Source organism: Leishmania panamensis, assembly GCF_000755165.1.
Source record: "Leishmania panamensis strain MHOM/PA/94/PSC-1 chromosome 31 sequence".
Classification (NCBI taxonomy): Eukaryota; Euglenozoa; class Kinetoplastea; order Trypanosomatida; family Trypanosomatidae; genus Leishmania; species Leishmania panamensis.
Genome location: NC_025878.1, coordinates 1,323,788 through 1,340,311, shown reverse-complemented (window position 1 = coordinate 1,340,311; position 16,524 = coordinate 1,323,788). Strand labels below are relative to the sequence as shown.

The 16,524-nt window shown below is 56.3% G+C and overlaps 7 protein-coding genes across 7 annotated transcripts; 5 read left to right on the top strand and 2 right to left on the bottom strand.

Annotated features, from left to right (window-relative positions):
- Positions 1-574: 574 nt before the first annotated feature.
- LPMP_313080 (histone H4) lies at positions 575-877 on the bottom strand (the record flags this gene model as incomplete). The annotated part of the gene is made up of 1 exon (XM_010703388.1): positions 575-877. The coding sequence occupies one exon, from the start codon at positions 875-877 to the stop codon at positions 575-577; it is 303 nt and encodes a 100-aa protein (XP_010701690.1).
- Positions 878-1,368: 491 nt separating this feature from the next.
- Positions 1,369-3,273, bottom strand: LPMP_313070 (hypothetical protein; the record flags this gene model as incomplete). The annotated part of the gene is made up of 1 exon (XM_010703387.1): positions 1,369-3,273. One exon carries the CDS (start codon positions 3,271-3,273, stop codon positions 1,369-1,371), a length of 1,905 nt encoding a protein of 634 aa, XP_010701689.1.
- Positions 3,274-4,909: 1,636 nt separating this feature from the next.
- Positions 4,910-6,199, top strand: LPMP_313060 (protein kinase, putative; the record flags this gene model as incomplete). Its single annotated transcript, XM_010703386.1, has 1 exon — positions 4,910-6,199. One exon carries the CDS (start codon positions 4,910-4,912, stop codon positions 6,197-6,199), a length of 1,290 nt encoding a protein of 429 aa, XP_010701688.1.
- Positions 6,200-7,021: 822 nt separating this feature from the next.
- Positions 7,022-11,437, top strand: LPMP_313050 (hypothetical protein; the record flags this gene model as incomplete). Its single annotated transcript, XM_010703385.1, has 1 exon — positions 7,022-11,437. The coding sequence occupies one exon, from the start codon at positions 7,022-7,024 to the stop codon at positions 11,435-11,437; it is 4,416 nt and encodes a 1,471-aa protein (XP_010701687.1).
- Positions 11,438-11,885: 448 nt separating this feature from the next.
- Positions 11,886-12,245, top strand: LPMP_313040 (dynein-associated protein, putative; the record flags this gene model as incomplete). The annotated part of the gene is made up of 1 exon (XM_010703384.1): positions 11,886-12,245. The coding sequence occupies one exon, from the start codon at positions 11,886-11,888 to the stop codon at positions 12,243-12,245; it is 360 nt and encodes a 119-aa protein (XP_010701686.1).
- Positions 12,246-12,599: 354 nt separating this feature from the next.
- LPMP_313030 (hypothetical protein) lies at positions 12,600-13,757 on the top strand (the record flags this gene model as incomplete). The annotated part of the gene is made up of 1 exon (XM_010703383.1): positions 12,600-13,757. The coding sequence occupies one exon, from the start codon at positions 12,600-12,602 to the stop codon at positions 13,755-13,757; it is 1,158 nt and encodes a 385-aa protein (XP_010701685.1).
- A 556-nt stretch (positions 13,758-14,313) lies between these two features.
- On the top strand, positions 14,314-16,377 carry LPMP_313020 (methylcrotonoyl-coa carboxylase biotinylated subunitprotein-like protein; the record flags this gene model as incomplete). Its single annotated transcript, XM_010703382.1, has 1 exon — positions 14,314-16,377. One exon carries the CDS (start codon positions 14,314-14,316, stop codon positions 16,375-16,377), a length of 2,064 nt encoding a protein of 687 aa, XP_010701684.1.
- Positions 16,378-16,524: the final 147 nt, after the last annotated feature.

The window sequence follows — 16,524 nt, the reverse complement described above, 5'->3', positions numbered from 1 at the left end:
TGACGGTCTAACCTTTGGCGCGAAGAAAGAGTACGTGGTGTGCGGTGGGCGGACAGCACGAAGCAGTGAAAAAGAGCCGCTTCGCGACACGCTCTACACCACCGCGAAACAAAGTCGCCGGTGGCATAGGCCAAAGGGCAAAGAAGCACAAAGGCCAACCAAGCAGACCTACAGCAAATGTGCGATTGGGCCTTTCCTAAGCGGACACAGACACCCGAAACGGAAAGGGGTAAGGCAAAGAATGCTGGATTTCATATGCGTCACACTCAGCGCTTACACATGCAGATGCGAGTCAGGACGCAGCAGGAAGGAGCATACGCTGAGAAATAGAGGAGGAAGCGCCACAGGCGCATGAGACCGGAGAAGCGTGAGAGATAGTCACAGGTGACCTGCTGCCAGACCTTGCGTTTTTTTTTTCGCCTCATACGTGTCGCTATTCGCACGATTGCGCTATCCTTCTCATCGGCGCTAATGTCAGCGAAGTGGGACCACTGCCAGCCGCCACCTGCCCAAACGACTGCGCGAAGAAAGAAAGCATATCTATGAGTGTGCGAAAGGGCGAGGCACGATTGATTTACGCGTAGCCGTACAGGATGTGGCCGCGCTTGCGAAGCGCATTCACGACATCGGCCGCCGTGACTGTCTTCTTGCGCGCGTACTCGGTGTAGGCTGTGCTGCAGCGCACAATGTCCTCCACGTAGGCCTTCAGCACGCGGCGCACCTCCTCGTAGAGGTCGCCCGAGATGCGCTTCACGCCACCGCGGCGCGCCATGCGGCGGACGCAGCCGCGCGTGATGCCGCGAATGTTGTCGCGCAGGACCTTCTTCTGGCGCTTCTGGCTGCCCTTGGCGTCAGCGGAGCGCTTACCCTTGGCCATGTTGGATGTGTTGGCGGAGAGATGAAAGTGGTGTAAGCTGGGAAGCGTGACGAATCTCAGTTGAGACAGAGAGGAGGAAGAAGTGAGCAGGTAACATAGATGATGCATACGAGATGAAATCAAGGAGACCCTCAACGGCGATACGAGACGCCCAGAATGGCGCAGGGGTGGGAAAGAAGAATGCAAAGAAGCAGGTCCTCCTGTGACAGAGATCCGAGCGGGGATGAAGGGTGGCGCACGCTTCACAAGGAAGCATTGCACATCTCTTCTTTTCGCCTTCAGGAATGCACACCACAGCACATCACATGGTATGGAGCACGTCAAGTGTCGCAGCCGAGCCAAAGGGCTCACAACAAAGGCGAACGAGACGTAAAGTTTGTGACTAAAGGACTAAGGGCAATCACATCTGCGGAAAGAGTGCGGAATGCAGTGGAAACTAAGCAGCACTGTGCAACGAAAGGGAGGAGAATAAGATCACTTACTCAGTGCGTCTAGGAAAGCAGTGGGGCATGCTCATCAGGGTCATGAGGTTCCTCTGGGTGGGTGGTGCAATTACGCGCGCCACGGAGTTGTGCGCGCTCGGCAAGAGCCTCGTCGCAGAACGCCTTATATTGAAGGTGCACATACAAAGTGGAGAAAAGACTCGTGAAGAGCAGCCCGCTCATGATAGCAAAAGGAACAAAGATGCACTGCCGTCCATAGCAAATGTTGCTTCCCTGCTTTGTTGCCTCCTTCGTGTACCAGGCACCGTAGAGCATTTGGTTCAGCAATACCGAAGCGGCAAGCGAGGGGAGTGACATGAAGTTGTAGTGGTTCGCGACATCCTTCGCGTACAACGTGCGCATGACGAGCACAACGGAGGCCGCAGAGAAGCCGTTGCCGAGAGCTGTCAAGCCAAACGGGATCAAGAGCAACTCCTTCCGCACGAAAAGAAGCATGAGGGACGCTGCAAGCACAATCAGCGACGGGATAAAGACCGCAATAGTAAGCGGGATGCGCTCCTCAGGCATGCGCTTTTGTGTCCACACTTCGAAGATGCTCATGATGATTCGTCCTACAGCACTGCCGGCGCCGTTGAAGATAGTAAGGAGAGAGGCAATCTCCTGTGTCACCGGAGTCTCAGAGGCGGCGGCATACACAAAGCGGGCGTTGACAATAATGACTATCTGGGTACCAAAGATCGAGAACAGAGAGTACGCAAGGGCCCACAGCTTGAGTGTGCAGAGGCTCTCGATGAAGGAGGTCTGATACTGCGGTGCGATGTGAACAGACTCGTCAATGCTGGTTGCGCTGAAGATGGCTTGCTCTGCAATGCTCGTGCGCGTCGTGTTGATGCGCATGCTGAGGCGTTGTGCAGCTGACATGCGGGGTCCCAATGCGGCAGCAGCGGCCGCCGCCTGCGTCTCGTTTTCCTCAGGCAGCTGCTCGGCAATATTTGCACTACCCACGTCCAACCACCGGAGCGGAATGGCGATGACTGAATAAAGCATCATCACGCTGATGGTGACCAGAGCAAAGGCAACCTTGTAGGAGTGTCCTAGCTGCTTGTACGCCACAACAGTGCTCTCTACAGGGAGGAAAATAATGAGAAAGGCAACAAGCACAAAGCCGAACACAAAACGACGTGGAGAGGGCACTTTCTCCAAGTACGCGCGCTTTGTGGCGAGCTTATTCGCCTTGTCCGCTTCTGACAGATACTTCTCTTCGTAACCTGTCAGTTGATATGGTGGTAGCTTCACGAAGAGGACGCATAGAAGCCCGACAATGGCAGTAAACGTCGAAAGGAAGTAGAAGAAACCGGAGATATCGCTCTCGAAGAAGCCCAGCTGAATGCAGCCGAATATGGCAGAGCCGAGCCCGATGAACGTTTTCATTACGGCAATCACAGCGCCGCGACTGCTGGGAAATACACTCAGAATCGTCATGAGACCTGCAATATCAAACATAGAAGTACCAACACTGAGAAGAGTGCTAAAGATCGTAAAGCGCGCGACACTGCCCTCCACAACATCGGCGAAGGCCAGGCCGAAGAGAACTCCACCAACCGGCAAAGATATCATGCCGATCAGGAAGAGCGACCGCGGGCCGTAGTAGTCGTACAGGACTGCCAGGGGGAAGACAACAATGCCAAGAATGCTCGACATAGTTGTAATGACAGACATTTGCTCCTGCGTGAAGTTGTACTTCTCTTGCAGCTTGCCAGAGAAGAGGTTGTACACGTAACTGGTCGAGGTGCAGATGCATGCATAGACGCCGATGAGCAGCATAAAGAAACGCTTTGGTTCATGGATGTTGATGGTGATGCTGTTGCTGGGCCATAGTTGCTGCGCTAGCGAGGAACGCGTCTCCTGAACGCTGCTTCGGCCCTCTGCATACACTTCCTCGACGACCGACATAGCAATGTAGTGGCAAGCTGGAAGATGGACTCCGAGAGGACAGTGGTCAGTACTGATTGAGATGGTGGCGCAGCGGTGCCCCCGGCAAGCTCCAAGCACGTATTCCTCCTGTCGCGGTGTACAGACGAGAGAGAAGAGATGGAAAGAGGCTGGTTTGCAGTGATGAAGCTTCTTGGAGTGGTTCGAAAGCAGCAGAAGTGGAGGTGTAATCGGCGAGGTGGTGAAAAAAGGAGTCATAAGCGCGAAGCTCTACATCAGCTTCTCAGCACTGTTCACAGGCGGGAACCTGCATAAGGGAGTGATTGGCGAAAAGGATGGTCATTGAAACAGATACGAAGCACAGCTCACTTTTGTTCACCATGGCTTCACCCCAACATCCAAGTCGGCGTGTGGGCTAGAAAAAGGAAACCGTGGCGATGCCACTGGCTCGGAAAAGACAGTGCACATGAAAACAGCAAATGCAGAGGTGTGAGGAGAAGACAAGACAGAGAATCGGCGCACGTGCTCTTCCCAGAGCGTCTCCCATAATGGCGGGGTGACGAACAAACGACAATTCGTGGCTTTTATCACCTCGCTGCTCGTCTTCACAGCTGTGCAGCTTGGGGTGTGTTTTAGGGAACTGCTGTGGTCGCCGCTTCCTGGGCGACGGGATTTAAAGAGACCCTTGGCGCCGATCAGTGATACACTTTTCAGCAAGATGCAAGGTGAGGAAGCGCACTTTTGCATTGAGTGGGGGGTGGTTGTGCGTCCCCTCCCCCCGCCGTCATCTTTGTGTGCCCAAAAAGTGCCCCGCGATGCACAACCACAAAGAGCCCATTGCAGGGCCGCCGTTTGTCTCGGTGCATGACGCGATGCTGCGTGAAGACAAATGAAGTGACGTCCACGACGACGACCGCAGGCCCGACAAAGGCGATGCTGGGCAGCATCACAAAAGGGGGATTGCGCTTCGCGTGGTGCATGGCTGCCCTGCGTTTCCCAGATGATCGCGCTGTTTTTCCACGAATGGGGCTCCCGCCTCCTGTGTTTGGCAGGGCCCGAACCCCATCGTCACGCAAACGCCAGGCACCGGGATCTGATCGTTCGGTGCCCCCGGTCAAGGGGAGGGGGGCATAAACTGCTGTGAGCGAAGCGAAAACCAACCGTATGGATGCGGGGTGCAAGCTTGCATTTGAAGCTTTGCGCCTGGAAAGGCCCCTTCAAAGAGTCAGTGCTTTTCAAGCGTGAGCATTCTTCTTTTGCGCCTTCGTCCACGGTACCCCACAGGTGCACATATCTGGGAAGAAAGACCACCCGCACTGGCATGCAAGGAGGTGTCGGCGTGCTGCCGCGGCTGTTTGGCCATGCAGTCAGCCTGTGAAACTCATCGACGCCTTTCCAGGCGCTTCTTGCTCTCTTCCATCGCGCTTCTTGATGGCCAAGGATGGAGGTGAATGGCTGCGTCTTCTCAGCAGCTCCCGCTTTTAAGTCCACTTGCCCTCTACATTGGCCTGCAGCACTTCTTGTGACTCAAAGCAAAGTGCTCACTACTTACCGCATTCTCCTCCCACTCTCATTCTCTGCTTTTCTACGTGATGCGATTGCAGTTTATCCTTGTCACTCACACCTCTTCGACAGCTCCATCTGTATTGTGACAAAAATGAGTGCCTTTTCGTCCGTCCTCGGTGCGCCTGGCGCGACTGGAGATCTCAAGTACGTGAAGAAGAAGCTCATTGGCACTGGCTCCTACGGCGAGGCGTGGTTGGTGGAGCGCCTCAGCGACAAGGCGATCTTCGTCGCGAAAACAATGGACCTTGGGAAGATGTCGTCTCGTGACCGCACGTATGCGTACAGCGAAATCAAATGTCTTGCGAGCTGCCACCATCCAAATATCATCAAGTACATCGAGGACAAGGAAGATAACGAGCATTTGCTTATTGTAATGGAGTTTGCGGACTCGGGTGATCTGGACCGCCAGATCAAGGCACGCTCGACCGACTTCAAGCATTTCCAGGAGCACGAGGCATTGTTTCTCTTTCTGCAGCTGTGTCTGGCACTAGACCACATCCACGCCCACAAGATGCTGCATCGCGATATCAAAGGAGCCAATGTGCTCCTTACTTCCACGGGTCTCATCAAGATTGGTGACTTTGGGTTCAGTCACCAGTACGACGATACCGTCTCGGGAGTGGTCGCGAACACCTTCTGTGGCACACCGTACTACCTTGCACCGGAGCTCTGGAACAACCAGCGCTACAGCAAAAAGGCAGATGTGTGGTCACTGGGTGTACTTTTGTACGAGATCATGGCGCTGAAGCGGCCATTCACCTCGACGAACATGAAGGGTCTCATGGCAAAGGTTCTGAGCGGAGACTACGAGTCGCTACCCGAAGTGTACTCGGCCGACTTTAGGGACGTGGTTCGCAAGATCCTTGTCTGTGATGCGGCGCAGCGGCCGAGCGTGCGGGACATCTTCCGCTTTCCCTACGTGCGGGAGGGTCTCAAGGTTTTCATGCACACTATGAGGAAGAATTCGCGCATTGACAACGAGGTAAAGGAGGCGCTGATGGAGCATGTGACGGTGATTCTGTCTAGCGAGTCAGTCGAGGAGCCAAAGACTGCCACTGTTGGTCAGATCAACAAGGATGTGTTTTTCTCTGGGTACCTGAACAAGCTGAAGGGTGGTGACAATCATTCATGGAAGAGGCGGTACCTCCAGGTGCAGAAGGGTCATTTCATTATGTCGGAGAAGGAGTCGGACACAGAGGGAAAGGCGCTAAGCCTGGAGCACATCCAGAGCGTGTGCCCTGTTCCTGTGAGCACGGCAAAGCGCATGCATGTCTTTGCGCTTCACACAACAAGTGGTAAGTCGATGTGGTTTGAAGCCGCATCGCTGGAGAGCATGGAGGAGTGGATTCACGCCATTCAGCGCGGCCTCGGCGTTGCGTGATGGGTCAAAGTGACAGCAAATGCAAGTTTTTTCTTCCTTTGATGCGGTGTTGTTTGTATGTACGCCAATCTCGTGCAAAGGCCCATTTACAGGGTTGTGCTGCTATCACATTCCCACTGCTTATGATGTGCGAGGATGTTTTCCCCTTACTCTTGTTTTCATTACGCCTTGCTTATCCGGTGAAGCGTTTTACGTGGCCATCACTGCCGTATTTTTCTTATGGAGCTATGATGGTGGTGCTGCTGTTTGGCGTGTAAAGAGCGGTGAATCGGTTGCAATTGTGGACGAGTGGGGAAATGGAAGGTTGAGGGATGGCATGGCATCCACGTGTTATAGGCCACTCGCCACTCATCCTGTTTGGTTTCTTTCTCTCTCTCTCTCTCTCTCTCTCTCATGTCGTGATAGTGCTTAGAAATACATAAATCGGTAGCTTGCTAAGAGCGATGATGGCAAAGCGTCGTACGGAAGTCCGTCGCCTTATGCGACAACCTGCTTCTTGTATGCAGTGTGGATAATGGCGCTGAGGTGTCTTGCTGTCCGCATGAGCTCTTCTTTGTGCAGGTATTTGGTGATTTCTCGTATGCTATCGGCTGAGCGCATCCCCCGCGGGAGGAGATGAGGTGCTTTTGGACTTCTCCGCAGGCCTCTCTGCCATCGTGACGAGCCGTAAAAATGCGTTTTCGTTTTCTTCCTTCCATTTTCACGTTTTTTTGTTTTTGGTACCAACGTTTACCGCTCTCCATCTTTTAGCTCTTCTCGGGAGGATTGACAGAAACACCCGCTGTTGATTCTCTCTCTCTCTCTGCGTGGCACCAGGTGTGCATGGTGATGTTACAAAGTGTGGCTCGAGTACTTGGCTGCAGCGCACCAGCTGTGTTCGCAGTGCATGGCAACCGTGTCTTCGTTCCAGCGGACAACGGTGTGGTCGTCGTAGAGGACGGTTACGAATATTTGTGGGCCCCGTTTCCCATTGGGAAGTACTCGATCGATAAAATCGCCGTCAGTGCTGAAGGCGTGCTGTGTTTAGCAGAGAAGCGCCTGCATGTTGCGCTGCATTTCTTCGATGCGGACTCTATGCAAAGCCTCGGCGTTGCGGAGGCGGAGGTCTTCGTAAGTATTGCAGATATCGTCTTTTCTGCTGATGGGAAGGAGCTTTTTGTCCTTGGAACGGTTCCTGACACAACTGTGACCATTTTCAGGCGAAGCACGCCAAATGGCTCCTACAGTCTCGCAGACCGCGTGCCTCTCCAGCATAGCGAGGAGCCAAAAGGGCTGCTTGCCTTCGGTTTTGAGGGGTCTGTTCTTCGTTTTGGCATATGGAGAAGCGGCTGCATTGCGGGCTACGCCCATGGGGAGGACGGCAAGAGTTTTCAAAAGTGCTTCTCTGTGGAGGCGAGCATAGAGAGTGCGTGTGTCTCAGGACCGAGCACGATGTGCTATATCACGAAGGAGGGCTCTTTGCATGTGTACTCACATGAAAGCCGGACGTTCCAGGATGTGTGCGAAGGCTTGCTGGCACCGGCTGCAGCCTCAATGATTGTGTGGGATGGCACTGTGTTTATTTTCACGCGCTCAGGGGACCTCCTCTCCGTCAATCTATGTGATGGCACTCATCACCGTCGCTCTCTTGGGTGCCTGCCTTCCTGCACAAGTCGCATTGTTGTCACGAGCGCAGCGGAGCTGCTGCTGAGCACGCAGAGAGGCTTACTCGCAGTGACAGTTCCAGTAGTGACCAATGGCGGAGCTGCCGATTCGCGCCTTGTGAAGGGCTGGACGGAGGCCTCGACACTCCGATGCCTTTCTGTGAACAATGGGGCTTCGGCAGCGTGGGTGTTGCGGGATGGCAGCATCGCCCTTTACAAAAGGGACGATGTGAGGGTTTTAACACCTTGCGGCGTGCGAAGGGCGGCTGTGCATGCGTGCATTTTGAACTCCTCTGAGATAGTGATCCTGTTCGAGGATGGAACGCTGCGCTGCTTTGACTGCGTCGGTGAGAGAGAGGTGTGGTCTCACCAGTGCTTGGAGTGGGCTCCTACGTTTGTGGAGGCGGATGGGTCTGGCACTGTCGCGTGCTGTGGTCGAGACGCGCTTCGGTTTTTGAGATGCATGGATGACGGCGTAGAGGACCGAGGCGTGATTCGCACCACTCTTCTTGCCTCCATCTGCTTGGTAAGGTGGGTGCCGATGGAGACATGTCTACTGGTCGTGTGCCAAAATGGTGATGCATTCCTTGTCGAGGTGCCGAAAGACGGCGACGCCGAGACAACGCACAGTGCCGAGGCGTTTGTGCGCAGCTCGTGGCGACTCGACTTCCCGATCACGGATGCACTTGTGTGTTATGTTACTCCTGACATCCTCAATCTCTTTGTACACTCGGCAGACCATGATTCGAAGGTGTACACGCTTGACCGCCAACGAGAAGGTGACGGAAAGGTGTCGCGGCCTTTGTTTCTCATTCACGACCACAGCAGCGGTGGCAGTTGTCTCCTACGTCTCAACGATTCCACAGTCATTTCGTGTGGCCGAGATGGAAGTATCGCCGCGCGCGATTTGACGCCGTACCAGACACAAATGACCCCCATCCCACCATCGCGTGAGAAGCGGAAGCCGCTCTGGGTGCACGCCGTGCGTTCCTCATTCGGCGGCGGTATCACGACGGTGGCCACTACTGACACCGGGGCAGAGGTGATCTGCGGCGGCAATGACGGGGTTATCCAGTGTGTTACGTTGAAAGCAGAAGGTGCCCACGCTACCTGGCAGGAGCCTCAGTGGACGCACGCGGAGGCAGCGCGACTGGGCATCGTTGGCGACAAGATAGCCGCTGTACAAGCAGGCGACGCGGCGCCAGAGCGGGAGGCGCTCCTTCTTGCGGTGTCCCGCGTGCGTGAGCTGTGGATGAAGGTGATGAGCGACAAGGATACCGAGGTTCCTCTCGAGGCTTTCTTGACGCCAGAGCAGCGTGACCAGTTCGCGGCGGAATGCGACAGCGCCGTGTTTGATATGCGCGAGGGACACTACTATCACGCTATCCTGAACGAGTACCTCCAGGATACTCTCCGGAGGCGCTGCTGCGAGGCGATGGAGGTGACACGCATGAAGGTGGTGAGCATGAATACGTCCGAGTTGGAGGTGCACAACTTTCACATCCATCGCAGGACACGGGCCGAGGCATCGCTCTCCCGCAAAGCATTGTTTCTCCGCCAGCTGCAGAAGAAGAGCGCTGTTGGTCGACGCACTGTTCCTGGGCTGCAGATCATGTCAAAGACCGCGACGCCCGCGGATGGCAGCTCTAGCGGAACTGAAGACCTCGACGCCGCCATGCTGAACGACGCGGATGTGTACACTCAGAGCCGCATGGTTCTTCAGTCTCTCCTCGTCAAGGGCCGGTCTCTGGCGCTCAAGGATGCCTTCAACACGCGCTTCACGGATCTGCAGGACTTGAAGAGACAGTCCATGATGCAGGTGGAGGAACGTACGCTGCGCTGTATTACGATTGGGAAGCAGTTGGGCAGCCTTCCTGCACAGCTCTTCACGGCGGTCGTCGACCCGGAGGAGGACCCAAACTCACTATTCGTTGTCGAGGACAAGGAGCTGAGCGCTGAGGCGCAGGCCCTCATCGCCCCTTCCATGGGGGCAACTGTTGTGTCTCCGGTGGATGAGGCGGCCTTGCCCCTGTGGATGGACGGCCTGGAAAAGGAGGTGGTGCGGCTGGAGGTGCATGTGCCGTTGCCAGACTTCGCAGATGACACGCGCGACACCTTCATCCCGCCAGAGGAGCGCACAGAGGAGCAGACGCGCATTATTGAGGCTTACGCCAAGAGACTTAAGGAGGAGAACGAGTGCGTCGAGGCGAAGAGGGAGGCGCTGCGAGGTGAGTTCAAGTCGTTGCAGGAAAAGAACAGAGAGACCGCCGCGAAGCTCGACGAGCAGCTTCACCAGATTCGCCAGCTCCGGCTGAACACCGCTGAGGAGGTCGACGAAGCAGAGCTTCAACTGGCGCTACTTTTTCAACATCGGCTGTGCGTCAGCGCTGCCTATCGACAGCATCAATCTTTGGCCCAGAAGCGCGAGACTCTCCGTGACGGACGGACAGAAGCTGAATCTACCGTGGCGCAGCAGAAGCACTTGCTCCGTGCAGCACAGGCTCGGTTGGCCGCGGCGGAGAGCAAAACAGGTGGCTACGCGGCGAGTGTCAGAGCCTTAGCACCCTTTGAGGATGGCACCACGGGCGAGAAGCTGCACCGGCGTTTTGTGCGATGGCAGCGGCGCTTTGTGGACGGCAGTGCGGCGCTGCCGGATGCTGACACGTCAGCAGCAGACTGCACGGCGGAGCAGTGGGCAGCTTTTTGCGATCATTGCCAGGCGGTAGCTGAGTTGCAACAGCTCGTCAACGATGCCGAGGCAGAGGTGCAGCGAGCTGCTGTGGACGTGCGGGAAGCGCAGCGACACTGCAAGCTTATTACGGATGAAATAGATGTCACTGGTGAGGCAATGGCCGCTGTGCGCGGCAGCTCAGTGGCGTGCCTTCTGGACGTCCACGCCCTGTGCCGGCTGCGCCAGGGCCAAATCCAAGACGAGGGCGCCACGACGGCGACGGCGTTTTTGTCCTCCAACCTGCGGTGGCGCGATGACGTGTCCCAGTACAACGATCTCATCCTCCAAAGCGAAGCAGAGAGCCGCGCACTTCTGATCAAGGCGTTTGCGCAGCAAAAGCTGATGAGGCTGTTGGACTGGGACACGGAGCGGCTTAGGTACTGCACAGGGACACTGCAGCTGGAGCTGCGGCAGCTGCATACCCTTCGCGTCACCCGCCAGATGCAGGAGTGGCTGAGCGGCGACGCAGAGGTGTCGGAGGAGAAGATGCTGGCGCATCTCCAGCGCCATATGGACATGGTGGAGATGAACATGAGTCGAAAAATCGAGGAGCTGCGGAGCGTTGGGCGGCGACTGAAGAGCCAGATTGCGGAGCGGGTGACAGAGAACACAATCGTCGATGCCCAGTGCGACGACCTCGACGACACAGTGCGTGCGAATACAGCAGTGTACCGCCTGATGGAAACGGGCGCGGACAGCTTGCACGCGCGTGCTGCACGGGCGAAAGAAATTTTCTGTACCAGTGAGCTAGAGGAGCTGGCTCGGTCACAGCAGGAGGAGCTAGTGCGACTGAAGCACGAGGTGGATCGTCTGCGGGAGCGGACGTTCCCGTCTTTTGCCGTTGTGTCGAAGCAGACGCGCTAGCGGCTTTTACTGTGTAACTTCATTCATGTATGATAGTCGTGAGTGTGCCTGGGAAGGAGATGTACATACAACACGTGTGCTCTTGTGTGTGCGTGTCTTTATTTTGCCGCTTGTCTCTCAATTACTGTCCGTGCATTGTTTGCTGGGGTGCACACGTAGCAACAACGACAGACTTACGCTTCAGTTTCTCGAAGGCTGTTGACGGGTATTCCGCGAACTGCATGATCCTCTAGCGCTATGGTCATGCGCGCGTATTTCGCCAGCCGCTAGATAGAGCGGTGAGTACCGCGTGTGTTTGTGTGTGCGTTTGGGGAGGGGGAACACTCTGCACTTGTGCTCGCGGAGGATATCCTGTGCGCACATGAATAGCGTCTCGTTTCTTCTATGATTTCCCACACTCGACTATTCCTCCTCCATTCTTTTCCAGTGGCTTGTGCTGAGGAATACAATGAACAAGGCCAATCCAACGGTGGCAGAACGTGAGGCCCACCTTCAGAATGTGGAGGACACGCTGAACCGCATTGCCCACCACAAGGGAGTGCTGGGCTACTTTATCATGGAACCGCGGAAGGGGAAGCTGCTTAGCTTCGCGGGCTTTCGCGGGAGCTCTAGGGAGGCGTATCGCTACGCTGACACCCTGAAGGGGTTCATCGACGTCACCGCCTCCACCGTTCGAACCATTGACTGGAATGACGAGATGACGTTTCTCCGAATTAGTTGTGGCGCTGTCGACATTCTCGTCGCACCGGACACAAACAAAGAGTACACGATGGTGGTTGTCCAAGTTGTCAGTGGACGGGGTGTCTGAGGCAACGCGTGACGAGATTGGCGCACTCCCAATCGCTTTCATGTATGTAGAGCCCACTGGAGCAGTCAAACCAACACTTTGGATTGTAAGTGGGAGAGCACCTCACCATCCTCGAGATTCATCCACGGGGGCTTTCGTAAGTGCGGCGCCAACACGCACGCTGCCGGTCTCCTGCGGGGGATCGATGCCTTTCTTCTTTTCACGTGGCTCATCAGTGCCCTGATAAGAACGTCTGCTGCCCACTAGTGCTACTAGCGCCTCCTTGTCCCTCTCGTTGGTAGTCACTAGGCGACGTAATTACTCTCTCCTTGTCTGCTCTCTCCCTCACTCTTTCTTGGCAGCTCAGCGGCGCTCATGTACGCCGTCAAGCCATGGGGCCATGTTCTCCTCGTCGGAAGCTGTGTCGGGACGTACGCGATGGGCATCGGCATGCGATGGCGAGAATCGAATGTGACGATTATTGAACGGCGGCAGAGCCCATCGTACGAGCGCGCAGAGGTGCGGCGCTGCGTGGTGACAGATCAAACTGTGAAGCTGCTGACAGACTTGGGGTGCACGGAGAGGAAACTCCTCTCCGTGCTGCGTCCCGCTCGCGGGTGGCGCTTCCTCTCCCCTGACCTCACACTTCTTCGAGAGGGGTCCGTCTTTCCCGGCTGTGCGATCGGCGAAACGGCATACCAGTGCACGGAGGGCGTCTTGCTGCGCACTCTTCGCACAGAGTTTCTGCGGTTTGGCGGCACTATCGACTGGGAGACGGAGGCACACAGTGCCGACGCAAACAACGACGGCAGCGACACCTGGTGCTTGCGCAAGGACTATGGCCTCTGCACCAACGCGGAGGCCATCATCACCATGGCGAAGGCGACCCCCTTCACCGAGATGTTAGTTGCGCGCGACCCAAGCAGAATAGCAGTGCTCTTTGACGTGGAGCGTGGCGTGTGTAAGCTCGATAGCCGCGCTGCGAGCGTTTTGTTTGACCAGCAGTCCGATGTCTCAATAGTGGTGGGAAACGGCATTGCCCTGCACTGCTGGCGCTCCAGTGCTTCCGAGTGCGCGTGGCGACTCGTTCGGAGCGCCACAAAGCACTTATCATTCGATGGAAGCCTGGATGGCATGCACGACGTTCTGAGAGCTATAATTCGAAAGTCGGAGAAACGCTGCAGCTCTATCTGCGCTCTACCAGGCACCACGCCAGCCATCAAGGACGAAGCTGCGCACTTCCGTGTCGGGCTGTTGGGCGATGGTCTTCTTCCCATAGACCCGTTTGAGTGGAGGGGTGACAACGTCCGCTGCATGATTGAGGAGGCGTCGAAGGTGTGTCGTCTGTTTTATGGAAAGAAGTACCACCGTGGTGACGTCGCCTCTCTGCTACGTGGGGCGGAGCAGGACTCCATCGCGAAGCGGGCGAATCTCCTCCAGCGTGATCTGCAGGATGCAGAGCACTTTCTCGCCGTTCATCCTCTGCTGGAGAGCGAGCCCACTGCACTGGAGATGCGTCGCGTCTGCTCCTGAATGGCACGGATGAAAGCGTATTACAATGGCTGTTTTCGTTTCCCTGGAAGAGGCGCGTGTGGTCGTCATGGACACGTCTAGTGATTCCTGTTTGTGGGCGCTGTGGGTTCGACACAGAAAGGGCATGACTCATACTCAAATCGATGTTATGCGTGCGTCATGCGCGAAGGCATTGACTTGGTAAACGTTCACGGCATGTCTGTGTTACCTGCCTCCGTTAGGCGGCCTAGGCTGTGCATTTGTGTGTGTGCCTCGTACTCGGTCTGGGACGACGTGTTGATACTCTCCATGATGCCTCGCTCACGTTCAAGTGCGTGTTGTACTGCACGCAGATCAGTGATGCTCTCCACTCCTCTCTCCTCCGGCCGTTCTTGCGCACTGCTTCACACTGTGTCGTCTCCTCATTGTACCCGCTTCGCTTCATAGTATTGATGAGTTGTCAAGTGCGGGTTCACACGCGCACAAACGTGCCAGCTTCGTATCTGCCCTGCCATCTTCTTTTGTTTAGCTGGCGTGCCGTCGATCGGCGCTTTTTTTATGTGCGTGTCTCGCCGTAATGCTACGCTGCACAGATTGCTGCTTCCAGCGCAAGGTTGAGAAGCTGCTGGTGGCAAATCGGGGGGAGATTGCGTGCCGCGTTTTCCGTACATGCCGTGAGATGCACATCCGCACTGTGGCGCTGTTCTGCGAGGCAGAGCGGAACGCGAGGCATGTCGTAGAGGCAGACGAGGCCGTCTGCATTGGCCCACCACCCGCGGTGAACTCGTACCTGCGCGGTGACCATATCATCAGCGTGGCGAAACAGCTGAATGTAGACGCAATTCACCCCGGGTACGGCTTTCTCTCCGAGAATGCGGACTTTGCTGACGCTGTCACGCGCTCCGGCATTGAATTCATTGGCCCACCTGCGTCAGCTATCTCGGCGATGGGCTCCAAGAGTGAGAGCAAGCGCATCATGGAGGTTGCCGGGGTGCCTGTTGTGCCGGGCTACTACGGTGACAACCAGACTGCAGGCTTCCTCGCGGAGGAGGCAGACAAGGTGGGATTTCCCATTCTCATCAAGGCGGTTTCGGGTGGCGGCGGCAAGGGCATGAAGATTGTGGAGCGGCCCGAAGACTTTGCCTTTATGCTGGAGAGCGCGAAGCGCGAGGCGACTAACTTTTTCAAGGACGACCGTGTCATTTTGGAGCGCTACGTGAAGCGTTCACGACACATCGAGTGCCAGATTTTTTGCGATAAACACAGCCGAGGGGTCTTTTTTTTCGAGCGCGATTGCAGCGTGCAGCGTCGGTATCAAAAGGTCCTCGAGGAGGCCCCGGCGCCTCATCTGTCGATGGAGACACGACAGCGCATTGGCGAGGTAGCGCTGCAGGCTGCGAAGGCAGTTGGCTACGTGGGCGCTGGCACAGTGGAATTCATCTTCGACACAAGCACTGGCGATTTTTACTTCATGGAGATGAACACGCGATTGCAGGTGGAGCACCCCGTGACGGAGGAGGTGTGCCGCATCAAAGGTGCACCGCTGGACTTGGTCAAGCTGCAGATCAAGACGGCCATGGGCAAGCCGCTCACATTTTCCCAGGAGGACATCGCGCTGGTCGGCTCCTGTATCGAGGCGCGCGTGTATGCGGAGTCGCCGGAGAGGGGCTTTCTTCCCGAAAGCGGCCCGCTAACGTTCATCCGGGAGCCGTTTCAGGGGGTGCGTGGATCGACGCGCACCCGACTGGACACTGGGTTTCGTGAGGGCGACAACGTACTCATCCACTACGATCCCATGCTGGCCAAGGTCATCTCGTGGGGTCGCAATCGTGAAGAGGCATTGAAAGGCCTGCAGCAGGCACTAGGCGAGTACAAGGTGGCTGGCATCAACACGAACATCGAGTTCCTGAAGCGATGCTGCGAAGCGTCGGAGTTTGCGCGCGGCGGCGTGACCACCAACTTCATCAACGATCACGAAAAGCAGCTGCTCACCGCTCCAGCTGTGACGCCGGAGGTGGCGGCCATGGCGGCTACCGCTTGCCTGCTCAACCACTGCGATAACTGGCGTGGTGCATTCCGTCTCAACGGCGACACCAAGGCCACCGTTCACTTTTACATTGACAGCAAGCCGGTAGAGGTGCGTCTGCACACGGAGGGCGCAAACTACCACAAGATCTTTTTCAGAGTAGGAGATCACGAGGGGTCGTTTTCGGTCGGCTCCGGCCCTGTGACTTCGAAGCACCGTGACCAGAAGAACATCGTGAACGATTTCACCTTCCTCTTCGAGAATGGCATGCGTCACACAGTCTTGGCCGTCGTGACGGAAGGTGACGTAACAATCATTGGCAGCTTTGGGCTGCACCAGATTCGCCTATTGCCGCTGACGGATGGCTTTGGGAACGCATCGATGGGGGCAGGTGCCTCAGCGAAGATCTTGAGCCCGATGCCCGGCAAAGTGTCCAAGTTTATCGCGAGGCGGGGCGACGTCGTCGAGAAGGGCCAGGTTCTCATGATTTTGGAGGCGATGAAGATGGAGCACCCCATCAGGGCACTGCAGGACGGCCAGGTCTCTTTCTCTGTGAAAGAGGGAGACGTGGTCGGCAGCGATCACCTGCTTGCCACCGTTGCGCAGAAGGAGTGAGGCAGAGAGACCTCAGCTTTGGGTTTCCCCGATGCGCTCGCGAGGGGGTCCCCTTGAGAGCGCGTTTCTGCCTTTCCTTGTGTGCTGCCCACCACTTCTTTTTTCTCTTCCCTGCCCTTTTGGTTTGGGGCGGAATAACCGTATGTC